Consider the following 27,975-nt stretch of genomic DNA (forward strand, 5'->3'; position numbering starts at 1 on the left):
CTGTTAACGTCTACTGACTTTAAATGTGTGGAGGTGACAAATCTTTTATTATCATGGGAGATATTGAGATCCAAGAAAGTGATGCTCCGCTCACTGTGCTCCAGGGTGAACTTTATACCCCAGTTGTTAGAATTAAGTTTCACAAGAAAAGCATCTATTGATGTCTCAGGACCCTTCCATAAGAAGAAGAGATCATCAATTTAACGGCGATGAGTTGCTATGTATGGAGAGAATTCGGGGTCATTAGCAATTAGTTCTCTCTCGAATGCCCCCATAAATAGATTTGCATACGATGGGGCGACTTTTGACCCCATCGCAGTCCCATTCCTTTGGTGAAACACCCGTTTGTTATAAAGGAAGAAATTATTTTCCAAAATGAATTTCAGCCCATCAATGATAAAGTCTCTGTGAGCCTTGGTGAGGTCCGGATCAATATCTAGAAACTCTTTCACACACTGTATCCCGATGTTATGCCCAATATTGGTGTATAGGGATGTTACATCACAGGTGACAAAATGGATACCTGGTTCCCAAGACATAGTGAGAAGTTAAATTAACTGCGTAGAGTCTCAAAGGTAGCTTGATAGAGTGGTAACATGTTCCTGCAAATATAAATCAATATAATGAGATAAGTTGCTTGTCAAACAGTTGGTGTTAGAGATTATGGGACGGCCCGTGGTTTGGTGGTGGACTTATGAATTTTTGGCATAAAATAAAAATAAGGTTTATTGTCATTATGATATTGTAAGAACTTAAATTAATTATTGTCCAAAATGCCATCAGAGAGCCCCTTGTTGATTAGGGTATTGTATTCCATATTGATCTTCTTGAAGAGGTCCATTGGAACCCTTTCATAGAATTTCTCATCTGACAATATATTGAGGGATTCTTCCTCATAGTAGTCAAAATCCATGACTACCACTCCGCCTCCCTTATCCGCTGAGCGGATGACTAGATCATTGTTGTTCTTCAGGCTCCTCAAAGCCTTTTTCTCTTTCTGGGTTAAGTTGCCATTTTTATATTTATTTTCTTTTTTATTGAGCCTTGTCACCTTCTTAAATTCTTCAAAGACTGGGTCTTGAAAAACCTGGATGTACGGCCCTTGAGCAAAAACAGGGTAAAAATTGGAAGGTGCTTTCACATTTTGATGTTTGGTCTCTACAGAAGATGTTTCTCCTGATTCAGAGTTGTCAAAAGGTGCAAAAACCCGCTGCAGTGTCAGTTTTCTGATAAAGCAATTGAAGTCCAGGAACAACTGGAATTCATCGCCCTCGGATGACGGGCAAAAGGAAAGCCCTTTTTGAAGTAGGGAGATTTCATAGGGGTTTAAGGTTTGTTTTGATAAGTTGAATATTTTAATATTAATAGTATTCTCTAATCTAAATGTTGGCGATTCAGTTTCTCTTTTCTTTTTCTTACCTCCTCTTCTCCCTCTACTTCTTCTATTTTTCTTTTGTTCCTGTTGCCCAAGAACATTCCTGGTATCTTTGTGGTCCTCTGGGGGCGTGATTCTAAAAAATCATTGGATGAGTGAGGTGTTGTGGTTGAATTGGTTAGAGTCACTCTTAACAATGTCTGTGTGACCCTCAATTTCTTGTAAAAGTAAAGAAATTGGTGACTTGTGAAGCCCCTCGAAGGGATCCAATGGGCATTCCTCACTGGAAATGGATTCCGTCTTTTCTTCAACTTTTGATTCTCCCAATTTTTCCAAAAAGGGGGCTATGCAACTCTCATTATTAGTGTTATCAATGAGGATGATATCTTCCCCAACTACATGCCCAATGTCTGCCTTTATGTTGCATGTTCCTGTTGGTGAGATGGCTTCATGTACTGATAGATCAAAATCTATCAGTTGTACTATAGGATCTTTTTAGGGTGGAGGTCTTATGTTCAGTTGATCCTGCGGGTTAGTTGTTTTCTTGTGCTCCTCACTCAATTTTTTTTTTGTATTTATATAACAGGCTTCTACTGGCCTGTAAAAATAAGGAGTTGGGTGTATGGTTGTTGTCTTTTCGTGTTATCAAATCTTTTACAGGAGTTTTCTTTGGGGTTATCAATTCATTACTCCCATCAGTATGCTCTTTTTTATCTGTGATAATTTTTGTTGTTTTTTGTTGTCTCCTTGGGTTTCATGGTTTCCTGTGGTTTGGATGTTCCTTGATGTTTGGATTTTTGTTTAGTTCTATACCTGGTATTGGTAAAATATTTGGTGTTATAGGACTGATCATCATCCTCTGTGTGAGTCTTCCCAGGTTTCCTTGAACCCTGATTAGCGGTCCTTGTCTTGTTAGTAGGGGTCCCTATTATTCGGATTTATATTTTTTGTTGTTGTGTGTTCCAAGCCCACGGATTACCCTGGGCATAGTCCAATCTGTCCCTGGTGAGTTTATTTGCTTTCTTTTCAATTATTTCCTTCTCAGTTTTATTTAGTCTACTACTGATGTTATTATTGATTTTATGATATTCATCATAACAATTGAACTTCTCCAATTGTCGCAAAACCTCACATATATTCTTATTCAGATCATTACAGAGGGAATTACGTTTGTCACATAAAAAAGAAAGCATTCTAAAAGTACAGGAATCAATCAATTCATACCAGTCACTCGTATAAACATTATCATTTTTAAAGGTGGACCCAAAGGTAATTCTGAGACCCCTAGGTGTGATTTTTTCTTTCAAATAAATATTCAAAAAGTTAATGTCCACCTGGTGTTGTAGTTCGTCTTTCAGTCTGTTCCCAAGAGTATGAAATAACCCCATCATCTCTACATGATCTTGTTCATTAGGGGTGGCCTTAATCGTCATCTCCACTACAGGATCAGCTCTGTTTCTCAAAGGACCCGTAGTGAGTCCAAGGATCCGTTCCTTACTGCTGAGTGACTAGATCGTTCAGGAAGGACTCCGGAGCAGCTGACCTCGGACTGCCAAGTGATTCTACGTGCCAGCGCAGGTGTTGTGCTCTTAGCACAACACCGTCCGGTAAGCCTGCATTTGTCTTTTTTGGGGGCATACCTCTATTTGAGATCCCTACACAAGGAGCACACCTCTCTTTTTCTCTTCCTCTCATACAGATTCATCTTCGGTCTTTGTTTAGATCGGAGTTGAGCCAAGCGCTCTGAGGTTGCTGCACCGTGCTAGGGATCGCGTCCACATACTGGGAATATGTAATATTGTACAAATCGCTCATGCAGAGGGAGGAATGGATCCTTGGACTCACTATGGGTCCTTTGGGAAACAGAGCTGATCCTGTAGTGGAGATGACGATTAAGGCCACCCCTAATGAACAAGATCATGTAGAGATGATGGGGTTATTTCATACTCTTGAGAACAGACTGAAAGACGAATTACTACACCAGGTGGACATTAACTTTTTGAATATTTATTTGAAAGAAAAAATCACACCTAGGGGTCTCAGAATTACCTTTGGGTCCACCTTTAAAAATTATAATATTTATACGAGTGACTGGTATGAATTGATTGATTCCTGTACTTTTAGAATGCTTTCTTTTTTATGTGACAAATGTAATTCCCTCTGTAATGATCTGAATAAGAATATATGTGAGGTTTTGCGACAATTGGAGAAGTTCAATTGTTATGATGAATATCATAAAATCAGGCTTCAAGGAAACCTGGGAAGACTCACACAGAGGATGATGATCAGTCCTATAACACCAAATATTTTACCAATACCAGGTATAGAACTAAACAAAAATCCAAACATCAAGGAACACCCAAACCACAGGAAACCATGAAACCCAAGGAGACAACAACAACAAAAATTATCACAGATAAAAAAGAGCATACTGAGGAGAGTAATGAATTGATAACCCCAAAGAAAACTCCTGTAAAAGATGTGATTACACGAAAAGACAACAACTATACACCCAACTCCTTATTTTTACAGGCCAGTAGAAGCCTGTTATATAAATACAAAAAAATTCAGTGAGGAGCACAAGAAAACAACTAAACCGCAGGATCAACTGAACATAAGACCTCCACCCTCAAAAGATCCTATAGTACAACTGATAGATTTTGATCTATCAGTACATGAAGCCATCTCACCAACAGGAACATGCAACATAGAGGCAGACGTTGGGCATGTAGTTGTCACGATTCGGCTGGCAGGAGGTGGATCCTCTGTGCCAGAGAGGGATTGGCGTGGACCGTGCTAGTGGACCGGTTCTAAGTTACTACTGGTATTCACCAGAGCCCGCCGCAAAGCGGGATGGTCTTGCAGCGGCGGTAGTAACCAGGTCGTATCCACTAGCAACGGCTCAACCTCTCTGACTGCTGAAGATAGGCGCGGTACAAGGGAGTAGACAAGAGCAAGGTCGGACGTAGCAGAAGGTCGGGGCAGGCAGCAAGGATCGTAGTCAGGGGCAACGGCAGGAGGTCTGGAACACAGGCTAGGAACACACAAGGAAACGCTTTCACTGACACAATGGCAACAAGATCCGGCGAGGGAGTGCAGGGGAAGTGAGGTATACATAGGGAGTGCACAGGTGAACACACTAATTAGAACAACTGCGCCAATCAGTGGCGCAGTGGCCCTTTAAATCGCAGAGACCCGGCGCGCGCGCGCCCTAGGGAGCGGGGCCGCGCGCGCCGGGACAGGACCGACGGAGAGCGAGTCAGGTACGGGGGCCGGGGTGCGCATCGCGAGCGGGCGCCACCCGCATCGCGAATCGCATCCTGGCTGGAGGCGGTATCGCAGCGCACCCGGTCAGTGGATCTGACCGGGGCGCTGCAGTAGCGAGGATGTGGCGAGCACTCCGGGGAGGAGCGGGGACCCGGAGCGCTCGGCGTAACAGTACCCCCCCCCTTGGGTCTCCCCCTCTTCTTGGAGCCTGAGAACCTGAGGACCAGACTTTTGTCTAGGATGTTGTCCTCAGGTTCCCAGGATCTCTCTTCAGGACCACAGCCCTCCCAATCGACCCAAAAAAATTTTTTTTCCTCTGACCGTCTTGGAGGCCAGTATCTCCTTTACGGAGAAGATGTCAGAGGAACCGGAAACAGGAGTGGGAGAAACAAGTTTGGGAGAGAAACGGTTGATGATGAGTGGTTTAAGAAGAAAGACATGAAAGGCATTAGGAATACGAAGAGAAGGAGGAAGAAGAAGTTTGTAAGAGACAGGATTAATTTGGCACAAGATTTTGAAAGGACCAAGATAGCGTGGTCCCAGTTTGTAGCTGGGGACACGGAAGCGGACATATTTAGCGGAGAGCTATACCTTGTCTCCGGGAGAAAAAATGGGGGGAGCTCTTCTTTTCTTATCGGCAAACTTTTTCATGCGAGATGAAGCCTGTAAAAGAGAATTTTGGGTCTCTTTCCATATGGTGGAAAGATCACGAGTCACTTCATCCACAGCGGGCAAACCAGAGGGCAAGGGAGTAGGGAGGGGGGGAAGAGGGTGACGGCCGTACACCACGAAAAATGGGGATTTAGAAGAAGATTCAGAGACTCTGAAGTTGTACGAGAATTCGGCCCATGGTAGAAGATCTGCCCAGTCATCCTGGCGGGAGGAAACAAAATGCCGTAAATAGTCACCCAGGACCTGGTTAATTCTTTCTACTTGCCCATTGGATTGAGGATGATAAGCAGAAGAGAAGTTTAATTTAATCTTGAGTTGTTTACAGAGAGCCCTCCAGAATTTTGACACGAATTGGACGCCTCTATCCGAGACGATCTGCGTGGGCAAACGGTGAAGACGAAAAATGTGTACAAAAAATTGTTTTGCCAACTGAGGCGCTGAAGGAAGACCAGGAAGAGGAATAAAATGTGCCATCTTGGAAAATCGATCAACGACCACCCAAACAACAGTGTTGCCACGGGATGGGGGTAAGTCTGTAATAAAGTCCATACCAATCAGAGACCAAGGCTGTTCGGGGACAGGCAGAGGATGAAGGAGACCAGCAGGCTTCTGGCGAGGAGTCTTATCCTGGGCACAGACAGTACAGGCCCGCACAAAATCAACAACATCCGTCTCCAGAGTCGGCCACCAATAGAAGCGAGAGATGAGTTGCAAAGACTTTTTGATGCCCGCATGGCCTGCGAGGTGGGAGGAGTGACCCCATTTGAGAATCCCGAGACGTTGGCGTGGAGAAACGAAGGTCTTCCCTGGAGGAGTTTGCCTGATGGAGACTGGAGAAGTGGAGATCAGACAGTCAGGAGGAATGATGTGTTGCGGAGAGACCTCTACTTCCGAGGCATCCGAGGAACGAGAGAGAGCATCGGCCCTAATGTTCTTGTCGGCAGGGCGAAAATGAATTTCAAAGTTAAAACGGGCAAAGAACAACGACCACCTGGCCTGGCGAGGATTCAGCCGTTGGGCAGACTGGAGATAGGAGAGATTCTTGTGATCGGTGTAAATGATAACTGGAAATTTTGATCCCTCCAGCAGATGCCTCCATTCCTCAAGTGCCAATTTAATGGCCAGTAGTTCTCGATCCTCGATGGAGTAGTTCCTCTCCGCCGGAGAGAAGGTCCTAGAAAAAAAACCACAAGTAACAGCATGCCCGGAAGAATTTTTTTGTAGAAGGACCGCTCCAGCTCCCACTGAGGAGGCATCAACCTCCAATAGGAAGGGTTTAGATGGGTCAGGTCTGGAGAGCACGGGAGCAGAAGAAAAGGCAGACTTGAGCCGTTTAAATGCGTCTTCCGCTTGGGGAGACCAGGACTTAGGATTGGCATTCTTCTTGGTTAAAGCCACGATAGGAGCCACAATAGTGGAAAAATGTGGAATAAATTGTCTGTAATAATTGGCGAACCCCAAAAAACGTTGGATAGCACGGAGTCCGGAGGGGCGTGGCCAATCTAAGACGGCAGAGAGTTTATCTGGGTCCATTTGTAGTCCCTGGCCAGAGACCAAGTATCCTAGGAAAGGAAGAGATTGACATTCAAACAGACATTTCTCCATTTTGGCATAAAGTTGATTGTCTCGAAGTCTCTGAAGAACCATGCGGACATGCTGGCGATGTTCTTCTAAGTTGGCAGAAAAAATCAGAATATCGTCCAGATACACAACAACACAGGAATATAAGAGATCACAAAAAATTTCATTAACAAAGTCTTGGAAGACGGCAGGGGCGTTGCACAGGCCAAAGGGCATGACTAGATACTCAAAGTGTCCATCTCTGGTGTAAAATGCAGTTTTCCATTCGTCCCCCTCCCTGATGCGGATGAGATTATAAGCACCTCTTAAGTCCAGTTTGGTAAAGATGTGGGCACCTTGAAGGCGATCAAAGAGTTCTGAGATAAGAGGTAGGGGGTAGCGGTTCTTTACCGTGATTTTATTAAGTCCGCGGTAATCAATGCAAGGACGTAGGGAGCCATCTTTTTTGGACACAAAGAAAAATCCAGCTCCGGCAGGAGAGGAGGATTTGCGGATAAACCCCTTTTTTAAATTTTCCTGGATGTATTCAGACATAGCAAGAGTCTCTGGGGCGGACAGAGGATAAATTCTGCCCCGGGGTGGAGTAGTGCCCGGGAGGAGGTCAATAGGACAGTCATAAGGCCTGTGAGGAGGTAAAGTCTCAGCTTGTTTTTTGCAAAATACGTCAGCATAGTCCATATAAGCCTTAGGGAGACCGGTTACAGGGGGACCCACAGGGTCACGGCAGGGAGTACTGGGAACCGGTTTAAGACAGTCCTTGAAACAAGAAGTACCCCAGCTCTTGATCTCTCCTGTGGACCAATCAAGGGTTGGGGAATGGCGTTGAAGCCACGGTAGTCCAAGGAGAATTTCGGAAGTGCAATTGGAGAGGACCAAAAACTCAATTTTTTCGTGATGAGGTCCGATGCACATTAGGAGGGGCTCCGTGCGGTAACGCACGGTACAGTCCAATCTTTCATTGTTAACACAATTGATGTAGAGGGGTCTGGCGAGACTGGTCACCGGGATGTTGAACCTGTTGATGAGAGAGGCCAAAATAAAATTTCCTGCAGATCCGGAATCCAAGAAGGCCATAGTAGAGAAGGAGAAGGTAGAGGCAGATATCCGCACAGGCACAGTAAGGCGTGGAGAAGCAGAGTTGACATCAAGAACTGTCTCACCTTTGTGCGGAGTCAGCGTACGTCTTTCCAGGCGGGGAGGACGGATAGGACAATCCTTCAGGAAGTGTTCGGTACCGGCACAGTACAGGCAAAGATTCTCCATGCGGCGTCGTGTCCTCTCTTGAGGTGTCAAGCGAGACCGGTCAACTTGCATAGCCTCCACGGCGGGAGGCACAGGAACGGATTGCAGAGGACCAGAGGAGAGAGGAGCCGGGGAGAAAAAACGCCTCGTGCGAACAAAGTCCATATCCTGGCGGAGCTCCTGACGCCTTTCGGAAAAACGCATGTCAATGCGAGTGGCTAGATGAATGAGTTCATGCAGGTTAGCAGGAATTTCTCGTGCGGCCAGAACATCTTTAATGTTGCTGGATAGGCCTTTTTTAAAGGTCGCGCAGAGGGCCTCATTATTCCAGGATAATTCGGAAGCAAGAGTACGGAATTGGATGGCGTACTCGCCAACGGAAGAATTACCCTGGACCAGGTTCAGCAGGGCAGTCTCAGCAGAAGAGGCTCGGGCAGGTTCCTCAAAGACACTTAGAATTTCCGAGAAGAAGGAGTGTACAGAGGCAGTGACGGGGTCATTGCGGTCCCAGAGCGGTGTGGCCCATGACAGAGCTTTCCCAGACAGAAGGCTGACTACGAAAGCCACCTTAGACCTTTCAGTAGGAAACTGGTCCGACATCATCTCCAAGTGCAGGGAACATTGCGAAAGAAAGCCACGGCAAAACTTAGAGTCCCCATCAAATTTATCCGGCAAGGATAGTCGTAGGCCGGAAGCGGCCACTCGCTGCGGAGGAGGTGCAGGAGCTGGCAGAGGAGATGATTGCTGAAGCTGTGGTAGTAGCTGCTGTAGCATCACGGTCAGTTGAGACAGCTGGTGGCCTTGTTGCGCTATCTGTTGCGACTGCTGGGCGACCACCGTGGTGAGGTCGGCGACAACTGGCAATGGAACTTCAGCGGGATCCATGGCCGGATCTACTGTCACGATTCGGCTGGCAGGAGGTGGATCCTCTGTGCCAGAGAGGGATTGGCGTGGACCGTGCTAGTGGACCGGTTCTAAGTTACTACTGGTATTCACCAGAGCCCGCCGCAAAGCGGGATGGTCTTGCAGCGGCGGTAGTAACCAGGTCGTATCCACTAGCAACGGCTCAACCTCTCTGACTGCTGAAGATAGGCGCGGTACAAGGGAGTAGACAAGAGCAAGGTCGGACGTAGCAGAAGGTCGGGGCAGGCAGCAAGGATCGTAGTCAGGGGCAACGGCAGGAGGTCTGGAACACAGGCTAGGAACACACAAGGAAACGCTTTCACTGGCACAATGGCAACAAGATCCGGCGAGGGAGTGCAGGGGAAGTGAGGTATACATAGGGAGTGCACAGGTGAACACACTAATTAGAACAACTGCGCCAATCAGTGGCGCAGTGGCCCTTTAAATCGCAGAGACCCGGCGCGCGCGCGCCCTAGGGAGCCGCGCCGGGACAGGACCGACGGAGAGCGAGTCAGGTACGGGGGCCGGGGTGCGCATCGCGAGCGGGCGCCACCCGCATCGCGAATCGCATCCCGGCTGGAGGCGGTATCGCAGTGCACCCGGTCAGTGGATCTGACCGGGGCGCTGTAGTAGCGAGGATGTGGCGAGCGCTCCGGGGAGGAGCGGGGACCCGGAGCGCTCGGCGTAACAGTAGTTGGGGAAGATATCATCCTCATTGATAACACTAATAATGAGGGTTGCATAGCCCCCTTTTTGAAAAAATTGGGAGAATCAAAAGTTGAAGAAAAGACGGAATCCTTTTCCAGTGAGGAATGCCCATTGGATCCCTTCGAGGGGCTTCAGAAGTCACCAATTTCTTTACTTTTACAAGAAATTGAGGGTCACACAGACATTGTCAAGAGTCACTCTAACCAATTCAACCACAACACCTCACTCATCCAATGATTTTTTAGAGTCACGCCCCCAGAGGACCACAAAGATACCAGGAATGTTCTTGGGCAACAGGAACAAAAGAAAAATAGAAGAAGTAGAGGGAGAAGAGGAGGTAAGAAAAAGAAAAGAGAAACTGAATAGCCAACATTTAGATTAGAGAATACTACTAATATCAAAATATTCAACTTATCAAAACAAACCTTAAACCCCTATGAAATCTCCCTACTTCAAAAAGGGCTTTCCTTTTGCCCATCATCCGAGGGCGATGAAGTCCAGTTGTTCCTGGACTTCAATCGCTTTATCAGAAAACTGACACTGCAGTGGGTTTTTGCACAAAAAAAACAAAGGAATCCAAACCTTTTGACAACTCTCAATCAGGAGAAACGTCTTCTGTAGAGACCAAACATCAAAATGTGAAAGCACCTTCCAATTTTTACCCTGTTTTTGCTCAAGGGCCGCACATCCAGGTTTTTCAAGACCCAGTCTTTGAAGAATTTAAGCAGGTGACAAGGCTCAATAAAAAATAAAATAAATATAAAAACGGCAACTTAACCCAGAAAGAGAAAAAGCCTTTGAGGAGCCTGAAGAACAACAATGATCTAGTCATCCGCTCAGCGGATAAGGGAGGCGGAGTGGTAGTCATGGATTTTAACTACTATGAGGAAGAATCCCTCAATATATTGTCAGATGAGAAATTCTATGAAAGGGTTCCAATGGACCCCTTCAAGAAGATCAATATGGAATACAATACCCTAATCAACAAGGGGCTCTCTGATGGCATTTTGGACAAGAATGAATTTAAGTTCTTACAATATCATAATGACAATAAACCTTATTTTTATTTTATACCAAAAATTCATAAGTCCACCACCAAACCACGGGCCGTCCCATAATCTCTAACACCGACTGTTTGACAAGCAACTTATCTCATTATATTGATTTATATTTGCAGGAACATGTTACCACTCTATCAAGCTACCTTCGAGACTCTACGCAGTTAATTGAACAACTTCTCACTATGTCTTGGGAACCAGGTATCCATTTTGTCACCTGTGATTTAACATCCCTATACACCAATATTAGGCATAACATCGGGATACAGTGTGTGAAAGAGTTTCTAGATATTGATCCGGACCTCACCAAGGCTCACAGAGACTTTATCATTGATGGGCTGAAATTCATTTTGGAAAATAATTTCTTCCTTTATAACAAACGGGTGTTTCACCAAAGGAATGGGACTGCGATGGGGTCAAAAGTCGCCCCATGGTATGCAAATCTATTTATGGGGGCATTCGAGACAGAACTAATTACTAATGACCCCGAATTCTCTCCATACATAGTAACTCATCGCCGTTACATTGATGATCTCTTCTTCTTATGGAAGGGTCCTGAGACATCAATAGATGCTTTTCTTGTGAAACTTAATTCTAACAACTGGGGTATAAAGTTCACCCTGGAGCACAGTGAGCGGAGCATCACTTTCTTGGATCTCAATATCTCCCATGATAATAAAAGATTTGTCACCTCCACACATTTTCAGTCCGTAGAGGTTAACAGTTATCTTGAGTTTGATAGCGCACATTACAAACCATGGTTAAGGAATGTACCATCTTGGCAATATAAACGGATAAAGAAAAACTGTACGGATGATGAAACCTTTAGAATGCAAGCAAATATCCTAACGAATAGGTTCAGGGAAAAGAAATATCCTAAATCTATTATACAGGGTGCATTTATGAAGGTGAAAGACAAAACACAAAATGACTGTTTGAAGACTAAAGATAAAAGCATGGAAAAAAAACAGAGATTGAATTTTGTTACCACCTTTTGCAATTCTGCAAACAATATTAAAATAATCTTGAATAACCACTGGCATATATTGCAAAATGATGCGCTACTAAAAACCATAATACCCATGAGACCATTGGTCACTTTTAGGAGAGCTCCCACTCTCAAGAATATTTTAGTGTTTTAGTGTTATTAAACAGCATAAATCCGGCCCCAAGAAAAGTACCTACCTATGGGTTCATATAGTTGCAACATAAAGAGGGGCCTATGTTGCAGGGAAATCAGAAACAAAAAAACTGCCCCCTTATTTTAATATTTTAACACAACAATCTATCATCATTTTGCACTTTGTTGTACTGTGTGTTTTTTAATGTATTCTTTCCTTTTTCTTGTTTCAAGGGGTCACGACTCTGCTCTTTGTTATATTTTGGACATTTAATTATCCTGGTTAATGTCTGGGTCCTCGGCAATGTGGACTCATGAATAGATATTTGGAAGACCTTGTGCCTAGGGACAAACAACAGTTACTTACTTACAATTTACATCATTACATGATCAACAGGATATTTCCATACGGACCGTTATGTTCACATCCGAGCAGTTCTACAGAGTGTTGACCGAGAATAAGCAGCATAGTATATACACTAATCCCTCTATGTCCCATACTCGGTGGGATACAGCGTCTATTTACTTACTAGCAGCCTTGCTCTGATCGCATCTGCACAAATGAGAGTCGGACACGTCATTTGTTCTTTGTTTACACGTTCCACCATTCAGCCTCGTTCTGATTTTATTGCCAGAAATGGGAGCCGTACGCGTCAGGGCTCTCTGTATACAAATCTCCACATGTCCGCCTCGCTCTGATCTCATCAGTACAGATAGGAGCTAGACGCGTCAGGGCGCTTTGTTTACAATTCTTCCTTTTACGTGACCACCTCGTTTTAGTTTTATGAATGGCGCTGACGTGTGAGCCTCGTCCTTTAATTTCTAAGTATAGCGCTGCTTGAGTAGCAAAACCGGGACCCCTATAAAGTATGGTTTGAGGTTCATCAATCGTAGTTATATATATGTGCAATATCATTGTTTTAGCGGTTGTTTTATCTTATTTAATTATGCATGCATGACCTAATGTATGATGTCATGTTAACCTTTTACCCGGTGGTAGTTCATTCCCGGGTCCTTTTAAACAGAGCTGTATTGTATGTTTTTATATGCCTGATGAAGAGCCCGGCAGATGGGCTCGAAACTTTTACGTTGCAATAAAATCTAAGAATCCTTCCACACATTCAAGGCACCAAGTGCCAGAGGCAGCAAAACAAACCAAAACATCATTGAACCTTCCCCATATTGTACGGTAAGTACTGTGTTCTTTTCTTTGTAGTTTTCGGTAAACAGTAGAATGATGTGCTTTACCAAAAAGCTCTATCTTGGTCTCATCTGTCCACAAGATGTTGTCCCAGAAGGATTTTGGCTTACCCAAGTGTAGTCTTTCTTTTTTATATCTCTGTGTCAGCAGTGGGGTCCTCCTGGGTCTCCTACCATAGCGTTTAATTTCATTTAAATGTCGATAGTTCACGCAGACACTGATGCTCCCTGAGCCTGCAGGACAGCTTGAATATCTTTGGAACTTGTTTGGGGCTGCTTTTCCACCATCCGGACTATCCTGCATTGACACATTTCATAAATTTTTCTCTTCCGTCCACGCCCAGGGAGATTAGCTACAGTGCTATGGGTTGCAAACTTCTTGATAATGTTGGGTACTGTGGACAAAGGCAAATCTAGATCTCTGGAGATGGACTTATAACCTTGAGATTGTTGATATTTTTCCACAATTCTGGTTCTCAAGTCCTCAGACAGTTCTGTTCTCATCTGTCTGTTGTCCATGCTTAGTGTGGCACACAATGCAAAGACTAAGTGAACTTCTCTCATTTTTATCTGCTTTCAGGTGTGAAACTATGAATGACATTGGCTCCTTCACCTAGACATACCCATGACCAAAATTGGCTGCTAAGTCTAAAATGCCTGGGCCGATTTTCGGTCCTAGTCCGTCCAAACATCTTTCTACTAAGGGTTTATCTATGTGTTACGAACTTTTTCTCAGCACATATGACAACCCACTATACATTAACGTCATGTCCTTATTATACAGCAAGTAGAGAGCAGATGTGCCAAAGATATTATTTTCAAAGCAATGAGCCTTGCAGTAAGCTAGATGGAATGTTGGATATATAAACCAATGTACTGAGATACAAGGAAGTATCCATTCACACAATGGATGTGACTAAATAAATGTTCATAATATAGAGATTGTGAAACCTTGTAACATGGCGCAATCTTACTGATGATTTACATCAACTACAACCTTTGGTTACATTCAATTTCCTTAGATTAAAAGTGTGGTCATACACAGAGATTGGGAGCCATATAAGTCGACAAGACCTACAGGCCTGAAATATTCTTTTTACTTAGGGTTTTTTCTATGTGTTATCAACTATTGTTTAGAACATTTTGGACTTTTGGAAAAGGCACTTGTGGATATCCAGAAAATATTTGTACAGGTGGCCTTTAACCTCCCTGCGATTGGCCGAAACTAGCTCTGAATTCTGTGACCGATGCTGTATTAAAGGGGTACTCCCGTGGAAAACTTTTTCTTTTAAATCAACTGGTGCGAGAAAGTTAAACAGATTTGTAAATCACTTTTATTAAAAAATCTTAATCCTTCCAGTACTTTTTAGGGGCTGTATACTAAAGAGAAATCCAAAAAGAAATGCATTTCCTCTGATGTCATGACCACAGTGCTCTCTGCTGACCTCTGCTGTCCATTTTAGGAACTGTCCAGAGCAGCGTATGTTTGCTATGGGGATTTTCTCCTGGTCTGGACAGTTCCTAAAATGGACAGCAGAGGTCAGCAGAGAGCACTGTGGTCATGACTTCAGAGGAAATGCATTTATTTTTTGGATTTCTCTTTAGTATACAGCCCCTAAAAAGTACTGGAAGGATTAAGATTTTTTTTTAAATAAAAGTGATTTACAAATCTGTTTAACTTTTTGGCACCAGTTGATTTAAAAAAAAAAAAGTTTTCCACGGGAGTACCCCTTTAAATGAGTTGGTTCTGCTTTGTACATATGGTGAGAATGCACTCCAATAGTCTCTTTGTGGAAACAAGCAGAAAATATTTTAACCCCTTGGGGACGGAGGGTTTTCCAGTTTTTGCACTTTCGTTTTTTCCTCCTTACCTTTTAAAAATCATAACCCTTTCAATTTTGCAGCTAAAAATCCATATGAGGGCTTATTTTTTGCACCACCAATTCTAATTTGTAATGACATCAGTCATTTTACCCAAAAATATACGGCGAAATGGTAAAAAAAAATCATTGTGCAACAAAATTGAAGGAAAAAATGCCATTTTGTAACTTTTGGGGGCTTCTGTTTCTACACAGTACATTTTTGGGTAAAAATGACACCTTATCTTTATTCTGTAGGTCCATACGATTAAAGTCATACCCTACTTATATAGGTTTGATTTTGTCGCACTTCTGGAAAAAATCATAACTACATGCAGGAAAATTTATCCGTTTAAAATTGTAATTTTCTGACCCCTATAACTTTTAAATTTTTCCGCCTAAGGGGCATTTTTTGCGTCGTGATCTGAAGTTTTTATCGATACCATTTATTTATTGATCAGTCTATTTGATCACTTTTTATTCTTTTTTTATGATATAAAAGTGACCAAAAACACGCTATTTTGGACTTTGGAATTTTTTTGCGCGTACGCCATTGACCGTGCGGTTAAATGATCTTTATTCACTTTTCCCCCCTTTTTTTTGCAGTGTTATAGCTCCCATAGGGGGCTATAACACTGCACACACTGATCTTTTACATTGATCATTGGTTTCTCATAGGAAACCATTGATCAATGATTCTGCAGCTTGACTGCTCATGCCTGGATCTCAGGCACTGAGCAGTCATTCAGGGATCAGACAGCATGGAGGACAGTAGGGACCCCCCTGCTGTCTTTACAGCTGTTCAGGATGCCACGATTTCACCACGGCAATCCCGAACAGCACCCCGAGCTAACCGGCACTGCTTTACTTTCACTTTAGGGTTAAAGGGTTAATAGCACGTGGCACCGCAATCAATGCCGTGAGATATTAGCCACAGGTCCCGGCCATTGTAAGAGACTGGGCCCGACCCCCTATGACGCGGGGCCACTGCATGACCCCACGTTATAGACAGGGAGCGGGATGAGGGCGTATAGGTACGCCCTCCGTCCCCAAGGAGTTAAAGGGGTACTCCGCCCTTAGACATTTAATCCCCTATCCATTGGATAGGGGATAAAATGCCTGATCATGGGGGTCCCACAGCTGAGACCCCAGCAATCTCTTTGCAGCACCAAGAATTTGTTAAGAATGCTGGGTGCCGGTGGCAAGGGTTGTGAAGCATGGCCATGCCCCTCGTGACATCACACCATGGCCCCTCAATGCAAGTCTATGGGAAGGGGCGTGGCGGCCAACACGCCCTCTCCCATAGACTTGCATTGAGGGGGCATGGCCGTGATGCCAGGACCCCCACCGCGCGCTCCAAGTGTTCGGAACAGAATGTTCCGAACACTGGAGCAGCCGAGTACCCCTTTAAAGGGGTTGTTCGATGAAAAGTTTCCTATCCCCAGGAACCCGATCAGTTTTTATATTGGTTGACCTGAGGAAGGCACCAGATTGTGCCGAAACATGTTGTCCTATTTAGCACTGTATCAATTTACAGACATATGATGTATGAATGTATGAAGAGCTATCTTAACCAGAAGGCAGAATTTAATGCAGAGCACACGTCACTCCTTCATGTCTGGATTGACACAGCTATTAAAAGGGTACTCCGCCCCTTGACAGCTTGTCCCCTATACAAATGATTGGGAATAAGATGTCTGTTTGTGGGTGTCCGGCCGCTGGGGCCCCCTGCGATCTCTGGGTGGCACCCCGACGTTCAGAATTTTTTTTTTCAGAATGCTGAGTTCGGATGGTTGTGACATCACGCCATGCTTCCTCCATGTCAATGGGAGGGGGTGTGACGAGTGACCACAGCCATCATGCCCCCTCCTATAGACATGAATGGAGGGGGCGTAGCGTGACGTCACAACCAAGGTTGTCCGAACCCAACGTTCTGAACAAAAATGCCGCCCGGAGGTTGCGGGGGGACCTAGCAACCAGACCCCCCGCGATCAAACATCTTATCTCCTATTCTTTGGATAGAGGATAAGATGCCCAGGGGCGGAGTGTCCCTTTAAGATTGGTCTAATGGCAGCAAGAGAAATTCATGTTCCTCCACAGATAACACACGCCGGGTCCTGCTTTATACATTGGGGGAAAAAAGTATTTAGTCAGCCACCAATTGTGCAAGTTCTCCCACTTAAAAAGATGAGAGGCTGTAATTTTCATCATAGGTTATAACCTCAACTATGAGAGACATAATGGGGAAAGAATACAGGAAATCACATTGTAGGATTTCTAATGAATTAATTGGTAAATTCCTTGGTAAAATAAGTATTTGGTCCCCTACAAACAAGCAGGATTTCTGGCTCTCACAGACCTGTAACTTCTTCTTTAGGCTAAGTCTCCACTTGTTTTTTTTTTTTTTGCAAAACGCAAAGAAAAAACGCCAATTCTGCCGCATGGCGTTTTTTTGGTCAAAAAACACTGCGGCCAGATGTAAATCAATGAGAAATCGCAAATTTCGAATTCCACTTGGCGTTTTTTCCCTTCAACGTTTTTTTAATCCTTTTGGCGTTTTTGCACTTTTTCTGCGTTTTTTTCCACTCTTTGGCGTTTTGAAAAAAACGCTGTAGTTCCCTCAAACCGGTGTTTTTTGTCAAAATCGTGGCGTTTTGCTCCAATAGAAGTCTATGGGAGTGAGAAAACGCCAAGAAAAACAATATGTGGATTTTAACCTTGGCGTTTTTGCAGGCGGTTTTTAATCTTTTTTGTACTTTAGCGATCCACAAAAGTGATGTAGATAGCTGTTTTTAATAAAATTTCGTAGGGTACCATTAAAATTTTTTTTTCAAAAATATACAGTAGTGAAGGAAAAAATTGTATCTAACGAAATGTATATTATTGAAAAAAAAAAACTATTACTTTTTAAACAGGGATCAATTTATGTGTGCGAGGAAATAAAAATGTAGCCGACAATTCTAAAAATGTATTGAGTGTGTTTTTCACTTTTTTGCTTTATTTTTTACATTTTTTTAGTTAGTACTACTACTCCCAGCATGGAACACACTGTTCCATGATGGGAGTAGTACTACCTGTACTAATAGACAGATTGCCCGCTGCGATCGTTCTGTATAATCTATAGATGCGGCGGTCGCTCTTCTATGGTCCCCTGCCCTGACGTATATTTACACTTATTCATATTTCCCGCAGAGCTGTGATTGGCCAGAAGGTTCCAGCCAATCACAGCTCTCTGTGATAAATAGGAACATGTGTATTTATACGGCCGTGCAGGGGACCATAGGAGAGCGGCCGCTTCTATACATTATACAGGAGCATCACAGCGGCTGTCAGAAGTGATACCCGCTGTGATCTTTCCATAACTGCAGCTACTACTACTCCCAACATGGAGCACACTCTGCCTCATGCTGGGAGCTGTAGTACCTGCATTAATAGACAGATCGCAGCGGTTAGGTGCAGTATAGTTCTCCCCACATTAGATGCAGTATAGTTCTCCACATTAGGTGCAGTATAGTTCTCCACATTAGTATAGTCCCCCACATTAGGTGCAGTATAGTTCTCCACATTAGGTGCAGTATAGTTCTCCACATTAGGTGCAGTATAGTTCCCCCACATTAGGTGCACTATAGTTCCCCACATTAGGTGCAGTATAGTTCCCTACATTGGGTGCAGTATAGTTCTCCATATTAGGTGCAGTATAGTTCTCCCCACATTAGATGCAGTATAGTTCTCCACATTAGGTGCAGTATAGTTCTCCCCACATTAGGTGCAGTATAGTTCTCCCCACATTAGATGCAGTATAGTTCTCCCCACATTAGGTGCAGTATAGTTCTCCACATTAGTATAGTCCCCCACATTAGGTGCAGTATAGTTCTCCACATTAGGTGCAGTATAGTTCTCCACATTAGGTGCAGTATAGTCACCCCACATTAGGTGCACTATAGTTCCCCACATTAGGTGCAGTATAGTTCCCTACATTGGGTGCAGTATAGCTCCCCAGATTAGGTGCAGTATAGTTCCCCCACATTAGGCTGTAGTTCCCCACATTAGGTGCAGTATAGTTCTCCACATTAGGTGCAGTATAGTTCTCCCCACATTAGATGCAGTATAGTTCTCCACATTAGGTGCAGTATAGTTCTCCACATTAGTATAGTCCCCCACATTAGGTGCAGTATAGTTTTCCACATTAGGTGCAGTATAGTTCTCCACATTAGGTGCAGTATAGTTCCCCACACATTAGGTGCAGTATAGTTCCCCACATTAGGTGCAGTATAGTTCTCCACATTAGGTGCAGTATAGTTCCCCACATTAGTATAGTCCCCCACATTAGGTGCAGTATAGTTCTCCACATTAGGTGCAGTATAGTTCTCCACATTAGGTTGGCAGTATAGTTTACCCCACATTAGGTGCAGTATAGTTCTCCACATTAGGTGCAGTATAGTTCCCCACATTAGGTGCAGTATAGTTCTTCACATTAGGTTGGCAATATAGTTTACCCCACATTAGGTGCAGTATAGTCCCCCCACATTAGGTGTAGTATGTTCCCCCACAGACATACAGCCTCCAGCCATACAGTGTATGGCTGGAGGCTGTATGCCTGTTTACTGCCCTACTTCAGTGTTCTGACCACTGCTCCTTTCGTCCGACCACCACAGCAGTAGGTCCCGGGACTGGAGGAGCGGTGGTCGGAGCACTGAAGCTGGTCACTTACCATGCTGGCCAGCGCATGTCCTGTTCGCTGCTCCGCTCCTCCGCGTTGCTTTCCAATGGGCGCACGCACGGGACGGGGCAATTGCCCCGTTCCCCCCCCCCCCTGGATCTGCCACTGCATGCATTATATACACACACAACACACTGTATAAATTACATACTGTACATGCATGCTTCATACACATACAACATACTGTACACATTACATACTGTACATGCATGCTTCATGCACACACAACATACTGTACACATTACATACTGTACATGCATGCTTCATGCACACACAACATACTGTACACATTACATACTGTACATGCATGCTTCATACACACACAAGTTCTTGAAGTTCTTGAAGTTCACTGAAAAATATGAAAAGTTTGTGGATTTCGTCTGTGGGGCACTGGATTTTATCCTCAAAAACAGCACATTCAAATTCAATGAATCTTGGTATAGGCAGGACACCAGGACCCCGATGGGGACCCCGGTGTCCTGTACATATGCCAATATTTTTCTGGCAATATTAGAGGGTAGACATATATTTTCATCTATCAATCCATTCACACAGTTCATCAAGTTGTACGTGCATTTTGTAGATGATGTCCTCATAATATGGTCTGGGACAGAATTTTTTTTTAAATTTACTACATATATTAACGAGGGCATCTTGATGAACATGAAATTTACTAGCCAGTTTGGCAACAATAGCATAGAATTTTTGGACGTAAAACTTATAGTGGAGGAAGGAACACTAATTAGTGAAGGTTATAGAAAAGAAGTTTCCATAAATTCATTACTCCATTTTCAGAGTTCGAACACTATGGCAGTTAAAAAAGGAATCCCGTACGGACAGTTCACACGCCTTAAAAGAATCAATTCTAAAGAAGACACATATAGAATTCAAACAGACGAACTAGAGAATAGGTTAAAAGAACGAAAATATCCAGAAAAATGTAAGAAAGCAGACAGAAAGCTGATAAAAGAGAAAGAACAGAATTATTAAAAAGAAAAAAAACAACAAAAAATAGATAGAAGATTCACGTTTTCTTTTTCTAATTCACCAATGAACAAAGTAATAGTAATAAAAAGGGCAATTAAAAATCATTGGTATATCATAGAAGCAGACGAAGATTTGAAAAACATAGCTGAAAGAAAAACTAATAGCCTAAAGAAGAAATAAAACAATTGGAGATAAAGAAAAAAAAACACACATAGAAAGAAAATAACGGAGAATGTGCCCCAAAAGGGAATTATAAGTGCAGGAATTGCAGTTTCTGTAAATATAACGTGCAGTAAACATATCAATATAGGAGGTAACGAACATGCTGTCAAACAATTAATCACATGCCGCTCAAAATATATGGTATATGCCATATTCTGCCCGTGTGGATTTTTTTCTTTTTTACGTAGGGAAGACGGCAATTGTTCATTAGGATTAGGGAACACTTCTATTCCGTGCGTATGGGAAAAGGTGCTCCCCGTCTTATTAAACACGTAAATGAAGTCCACAACGGAAATGCAGAAGTCTTAAAGTTTGTTCGATTAGAAGGGGTTAAGGCAGAACCCGGAATACAAAGAAATGTAAAACAATTACAACAAGAAAGTAAGTGGATTATAAGAACAAATACCTTAGGTCCGTTAGGGCTTAACCCCTTAAGGACCAAGTCCATTTTGACCTTAAGGACGGGAGCATTTTTTGCACATCTGACCACTGTCACTTTAAGTATTAATAACTCTGGGATGCTTTTACTAATGAATTTGACTCCGAGATTGTTTTTTCGTGACATATTCTACTTTATCATCATCGATACTTGCATAATTTCTTTGGGAAAAATTCAAAAATTTCATGAAAAAATTTGCACTTTTCTAACTTTGAAGCTCTCTGCTTGTAAGGAAAATAGACATGCCAAATAAATTATATATTGATTCACAAATACAATATGTCTACTTTATATTTTCATCATAAAGTTGACGTGTTTTTACTTTTGGAAGACATCAGATGGCTTCAAAGTTCAGCAGAAATTTTCCAATTTTTCACAAAATTTTCCAAATCGGAATTTTTCAGGGACCAGTTCAGTTTTGAAGTGGATCTGAGGCATCTTCATATTAGTATGGAAATACCCCATATGTGGATGGTAAGTGCTCTGCTGGCCCATTACAATGCTCAGAAGAGAAGGCATTTGGCTTTTTGAAAACAAATTTTGCTGAAATGGTTTTTGGGGGGCATGTCACATTTAGGAAGCCCCTGTGGTGCCATAACATAAAAAAAAAAACATATGGTCTACTATTTTGGAAACTACACCCCTCAAGGCACGTAACAAGGGGTCCAGTGAGCCTTAGCACCCCACAGGTGCTTGACAAATTTTCTTTAAATTTGGATGTGTAAATAAAAAATTTCTTTTTCACTAAAAGGCATTTTTTCCCTCCAAATTAACTATTTTTTACAAGAGATTATAGGAGAAAATGCCTCCCATAATTTGTAACCCCATTTCTTCTGAGTATGAAAATACCCCATGTGGGGATGTAAAGTGATCTCTGGGCGCACAAAAAGGCTCAGAAGAGAAGGAGCTTTTGGAGAGAGAATTTGTTTGGAATGTAAGTCGGGGGCCATGTGTATTTACAAAGCCCCCATGCTACCAGAAGAGTGGACCCCCCTCACGCCACATGTGACCCCATTTTGGAAACTACACCCCTCAGGGAATGTAATAAGGGGTGCAGCGAGCATTTACACCCCACAGGGTGTTTCACGGACCACTGTTCCAAAAATCTGTCAGACACCTGTGGGGATGAAATACTCACTTCACCCCTTATTAAATTCCGTGAGGAGTATGGTTTCCAAAATGGGGTCACATTTGGGAGGGGTTCCCTGTTGTAGCACCATGGGGGCTTTGTAAACACACATGGCCTTCAATTCCAGCCAAATTCACTCTCCAAAAGCCCAATGGCGCTCCTTCCCTTCTGAGCCCTGTAGTGTGCCAGCAGAGCACTTTACATCCACATATGGGGTATTTATATACTCAGAAGAAATGGTTTTACAAATTTTGGAGGGCTTTTTTCCTATTAACCCTTGTGAAAATGAAAGCATTTTAGTGAAAAAATACAGATTTTTCATTTTCACGTCCAACTTTAACGAAAATTCTTCAAACACCTGTGAGTAGTCAAGGCTCGCTATTCCCCTTGTTATGTTCCTTAAGGGGTGTAGTTTCCAAAATAGGGTCACATGTGGGTGTTTTTTTTCTTTTTTTGTGTTGATGTCAGAACTGCTGTAACGATCATCCACCCCTGTGCAAATCACCTCAAATGTACATGGTGCTCTCACTCCTGAGCCTTGTTGTGCGCCCGCAGAGCATTTTACTCCCACATATGGGATATTTCCGTACTCAGGAAAAATTGCATTAAAAATGTTGGGGGTCTTTTTTTCCTTTTACCTTTTGTGAAAATAAAAAAGTATGGGGCAACACCAGCATATTAGTGTATAAAATAAAAAATAAAAAAGTTTTACAATAACATGCTGGAGTTGACCCCAACTTTACCTTTCCATGAGGGGTTAAAGGAGAAAAAGCCCCCAAAATGTATTATACAAAAAAATTTTTTATACAAAATGTATTATACAATTTCTCTCGAGTACGGAAATGTGGCCCTAAACTGTTACCATGAAATACGACAGGGCTCCGAAGTGAGACCACTGATCTAGGGAATTATAAGTGAATAAATAAATGACTGTATTGAAACAAAAGTATTTAATGCACATTCAGAAATACCTTATTTATTAGGAGGAAATCCATTGACGTATTTAAATAAATCACATACAAAGAGACATCCTATATTTATCTACTGGAGATATAAATAGGAATATTTCCATTGCAATTTCATTTTAATTATCTTGTAAAATTACCTTTTATCTATTAACTGGAATTTTGTAACCATATGTTATGTCAGCAATTCTAAAAACACAGTGATGTAACACTGCGGAGAAGCAAATATATCCCAGAACCTGACATCAGGAAATACAATTATGAATCATTGCTGTATTATTAAACAATATATATATATATATATATATATATATATATATATATAACAGTAAATAACACCTATACATATTTGTACATCTGTATAATTATAGATAAACAATGGAATGCTGCAGCATATGTTAAAAGGGGTACTCCGGTGGAAAACTTCTTTTTTTTTTTTTTTTTTTTAAATCAACTGGTGCCAGAAAGTAAAACAGATTTGTAAATGACTTCTATTAAAAAATCTTAATCCTTCCAGCACTTATTAGCTGCTGAATGCTACAGAGGAAATTATTTTCTTTTTTGGAACACAGAGCTCTCTGCTGGCATCACGAGCACAGTGCTCTCTGCTGACATCTCTGTCCATTCTAGGAACTGTCCAGAGCATCATATGTTTGCTATAGAGATTTTCTCCTACTCTGGACAGTTCTTAAAATAGACAGAGGTGTCAGCAGAGAGCCCTGTGCTCGTGATGTCAGCAGAGAGCTCTGTGTTCCAAAAAGAAAATAATTTCTTATGCAGTATTCAGCAGCTAATAAATACTGGAAGGATTAAGATTTTTTAATGGAAGTAATTTACAAATCTATTAAACTTTCTGGCACAGTTGATTTAAAAAAAAAAAAAAAAACTCTTTCACCGGAGTACCCCTTTAAGGTGTTGTCCATGTTGGACAATCCATCCTTGTTAGAATAGTACCTTGACAATACTCTGATTATAAAGAGTCCTCCTGCCATTCATGTTATCTATATAGTGTCACTGTGATGGTTAGACACACGACAACAGAACTTCTGTGCTTAAATTATTTAATTAGATTTATAATTTCATTTTTTTTCCAAATCAACTGGCTCCAGAAAGTTAAACAGATTTGTAAATTACTTCTATTAAAAATCTTAATCATTCCAGTACTTATCAGCTGCTGTATACTACAGAGAAAGTTGAGTTGTTCTTTTCTGTCTGACCACAGTGCTCTCTGCTGACACCTCTGTCTATGTCAGGAACTGTCCAGAGCAGGAGAGGCTCTTTATGGGGATTTGCTCTTACGCTGGACAATTCCTCTAGCACTGCACAGGTGCACGGCACTGGTGGCAGACAATGGGAGTGAGCGCTTTCTCTCTGCCCGAGACGGGAGTGAGCGCTTTCTCTCTGGCAGACAGAAAGCGCTCACTCCCATCTCTGGCAGACAGAAAGCGCTCACTCCCATCTCTGGCAAACAGAAAGCGCTCACTCCCATCTCTGGCAGACAGAAAGCGCTCACTCCCATCTCTGGCAAACAGAAAGCGCTCACTCCCATCTCTGGCAGACAGAAAGCGCTCACTCCCATCTCTGGCAAACAGAAAGCGCTCACTCCCATCTCTGGCAAACAGAAAGCGCTCACTCCCATCTCTGGCAGACAGAAAGCGCTCACTCCCATCTCTGGCAAACAGAAAGCGCTCACTCCCATCTCTGGCAGACAGAAAGCGCTCACTCCCATCTCTGGCAGACAGAAAGCGCTCACTCCCATCTCTGGCAGACAGAAAGCGCTCACTCCCATCTCTGGCAGACAGAAAGCGCTCACTCCTATCTCTGGCAGACAGAAAGCGCTCACTCCCATCTCTGGCAGACAGAAAGCGCTCACTCCTATCTCTGGCAGACAGAAAGCGCTCACTCCCATCTCTGGCAGACAGAAAGCGCTCACTCCCATCTCTGGCAAACAGAAAGCGCTCACTCCTATCTCTGGAAAACAGAAAGCGCTCACTCCCATCTCTGGCAGACAGAAAGCGCTCACTCCCATCTCTAGCAGACAGAAAGCGCTCACTCCCATCTCTGGCAAACAGAAAGCGCTCACTCCCATCTCTGGCAGACAGAAAGCGCTCACTCCCATCTCTAGCAGACAGAAAGCGCTCACTCCTATCTCTGGAAAACAGAAAGCGCTCACTCCCATCTCTCGCAGACAGAAAGCGCTCACTCCTATCTCTGGAAAACAGAAAGCGCTCACTCCCATCTCTGGCAAACAGAAAGCGCTCACTCCTGTTGTCAATCACACAGCGGTTCAAGTGCTCACTTACAGGGGATCGGCGTGGCGGAGGCGGGGCATTGCGCCTATCCGACTGCTGCTGACCACATGATAAAACTATTTTCTGGCTGATAAAGTGTGATAAAGAGCAGCCAAAGGTATATCTGCATTACAAGTGTTATCATCTATATTATCATGGTATTAGTCTGGGGGGTACAATATCCATGACAGTTGCGACAGGTGTCCCCTATTGGGAGGTGTCCGCTAAAGGAGATTTTACTGTATTATTTAAAGCTTTATCATAAAAAAAAAAAAACTGTGGACATGTCATAGAGATATGTCAAAAGTTTTTATCAGTTGGGGTCTGGGTGTTCAGACCACCCACCATTAGAACAAGTGGAAAGAAGTCCTTGACTAATCACATCTCCCTGTCTCTTTCCTCACTGCAGGAGATAGGCTCCATAGACTTTGTAAAAATATGTCTCCTGCAGTGAGGAAAGAGATGTGAAGAGAGGCTGAGCATATCTCCTCACTCACCATAGTGACCATTGGGAATCTCACCACCCACATTCAGATCCAATAAAACACGTTTCCATGACATGTCAAAAGGACAACCCCACTACTACTGAATGATCTTCACTATACAAAGACCAATTTCCCCCTACCTCTTATACAGGGACCATAAAGTGTCAGATACCGGCTCTACACAGGTTCTGTAGACAGGAGAAGTGAGTGCAGTTTCCTCCAGTTAGGCACAAGTGACGTCTTCTATAAGTGGATTACAGGTGACCTCTTCTATAAGTGAAATTACAGGTGTCGTCTTCTCTAAGTAAATTACAGGTGACCTCTTCTATAAGTAAATTACAGGTAACCTCTTCTATAAGTGAATTACAGGTGACCTCTTCTCTAAGTAAATTACAGGTGACCTCTTCTATAAGTGAAATTACAGGTGACGTCTTCTATAAGTGAAATTACAGGTGACCTCTTCTACAAGTGAATTACAGGTGACCTCTTCTATAAGTGAAATCACAGGTGACCTCTTCTATAAGTGAATTACAGGTGACCTCTTCTGTAAGTGAATTACAGGTGACCTCTTCTATAAGTGAAATTACAGGTGACCTCTTCTATAAGTGAAATTACAGGTGACCTCTTCTATAAGTGAAATTACAGGTGACCTCTTCTATAAGTGAAATTACAGGTGACCTCTTCTATAAGTGAAATTACAGGTGACCTCTTCTATAACTGAATTACAGGTGACCTCTTCTATAAGTGAATTACAGGTGACCTCTTCTACAAGTGAATTACAGGTGACCTCTTCTATAAGTGAAATCACAGGTGACCTCTTCTATAAGTGAATTACAGGTGACGTCTTCTATAAGTGAATTACAGGTGACCTCTTCTGTAAGTGAATTACAGGTGACCTCTTCTATAAGTGAATTACAGGTGACCTCTTCTATAAGTGAAATTACAGGTGACCTCTTCTATAAGTGAAATTACAGGTGACCTCTTCTACAAGTGAATTACAGGTGACCTCTTCTATAAGTGAAATCACAGGTGACCTCTTCTATAAGTGAATTACAGGTGACCTCTTCTATAAGTGAAATTACAGGTGACCTCTTCTATAAGTGAATTACAGGTGACGTCTTCTATAAGTGAATTACAGGTGACCTCTTCTATAAGTGAATTACAGGTGACCTCTTCTGTAAGTGAATTACAGGTGACCTCTTCTATAAGTGAAATTACAGGTGACCTCTTCTATAAGTGAAATTACAGGTGACCTCTTCTATAAGTGAAATTACAGGTGACCTCTTCTATAAGTGAAATTATAGGTGACCTCTTCTATAAGTGAAATTACAGGTGACCTCTTCTATAACTGAATTACAGGTGACCTCTTCTACAAGTGAATTACAGGTGACCTCTTCTATAAGTGAAATCACAGGTGACCTCTTCTATAAGTGAATTACAGGTGACGTCTTCTATAAGTGAATTACAGGTGACCTCTTCTGTAAGTGAATTACAGGTGACCTCTTCTATAAGTGAATTACAGGTGACCTCTTCTATAAGTGAAATTACAGGTGACCTCTTCTATAAGTGAAATTACAGGTGACCTCTTCTACAAGTGAATTACAGGTGACCTCTTCTATAAGTGAAATCACAGGTGACCTCTTCTATAAGTGAATTACAGGTGACGTCTTCTATAAGTGAATTACAGGTGACCTCTTCTGTAAGTGAATTACAGGTGACCTCTTCTATAAGTGAATTACAGGTGACCTCTTC

The 27,975-nt window shown here is 42.8% G+C and overlaps 2 protein-coding genes across 6 annotated transcripts in view; one reads left to right on the plus strand and one right to left on the minus strand.

The window, feature by feature from the left end:
- Positions 1 to 27,975, minus strand: part of LOC130294180 (pulmonary surfactant-associated protein C-like) — a 125,750-nt gene that overhangs the window by 89,712 nt on the left and 8,063 nt on the right. The gene's annotated exons all lie outside the window — the stretch shown is intronic.
- Positions 3,189 to 27,975, plus strand: part of LOC130293234 (uncharacterized) — a 72,669-nt gene continuing 47,882 nt past the window's right edge. Inside the window, exons 1-4 of the mRNA XM_056541736.1 lie at positions 3,189 to 3,359; positions 3,620 to 3,847; positions 10,279 to 10,476; positions 10,926 to 11,714. Coding sequence (XP_056397711.1) covers positions 3,189 to 3,359; positions 3,620 to 3,847; positions 10,279 to 10,476; positions 10,926 to 11,714 — 1,386 coding nt within the window. The remainder of the gene's footprint in view (positions 3,360 to 3,619; positions 3,848 to 10,278; positions 10,477 to 10,925; positions 11,715 to 27,975) is intronic.

Source organism: Hyla sarda, chromosome 10 (assembly GCF_029499605.1).
Source record: "Hyla sarda isolate aHylSar1 chromosome 10, aHylSar1.hap1, whole genome shotgun sequence".
NCBI lineage: Eukaryota > Metazoa > Chordata > Amphibia > Anura > Hylidae > Hyla > Hyla sarda.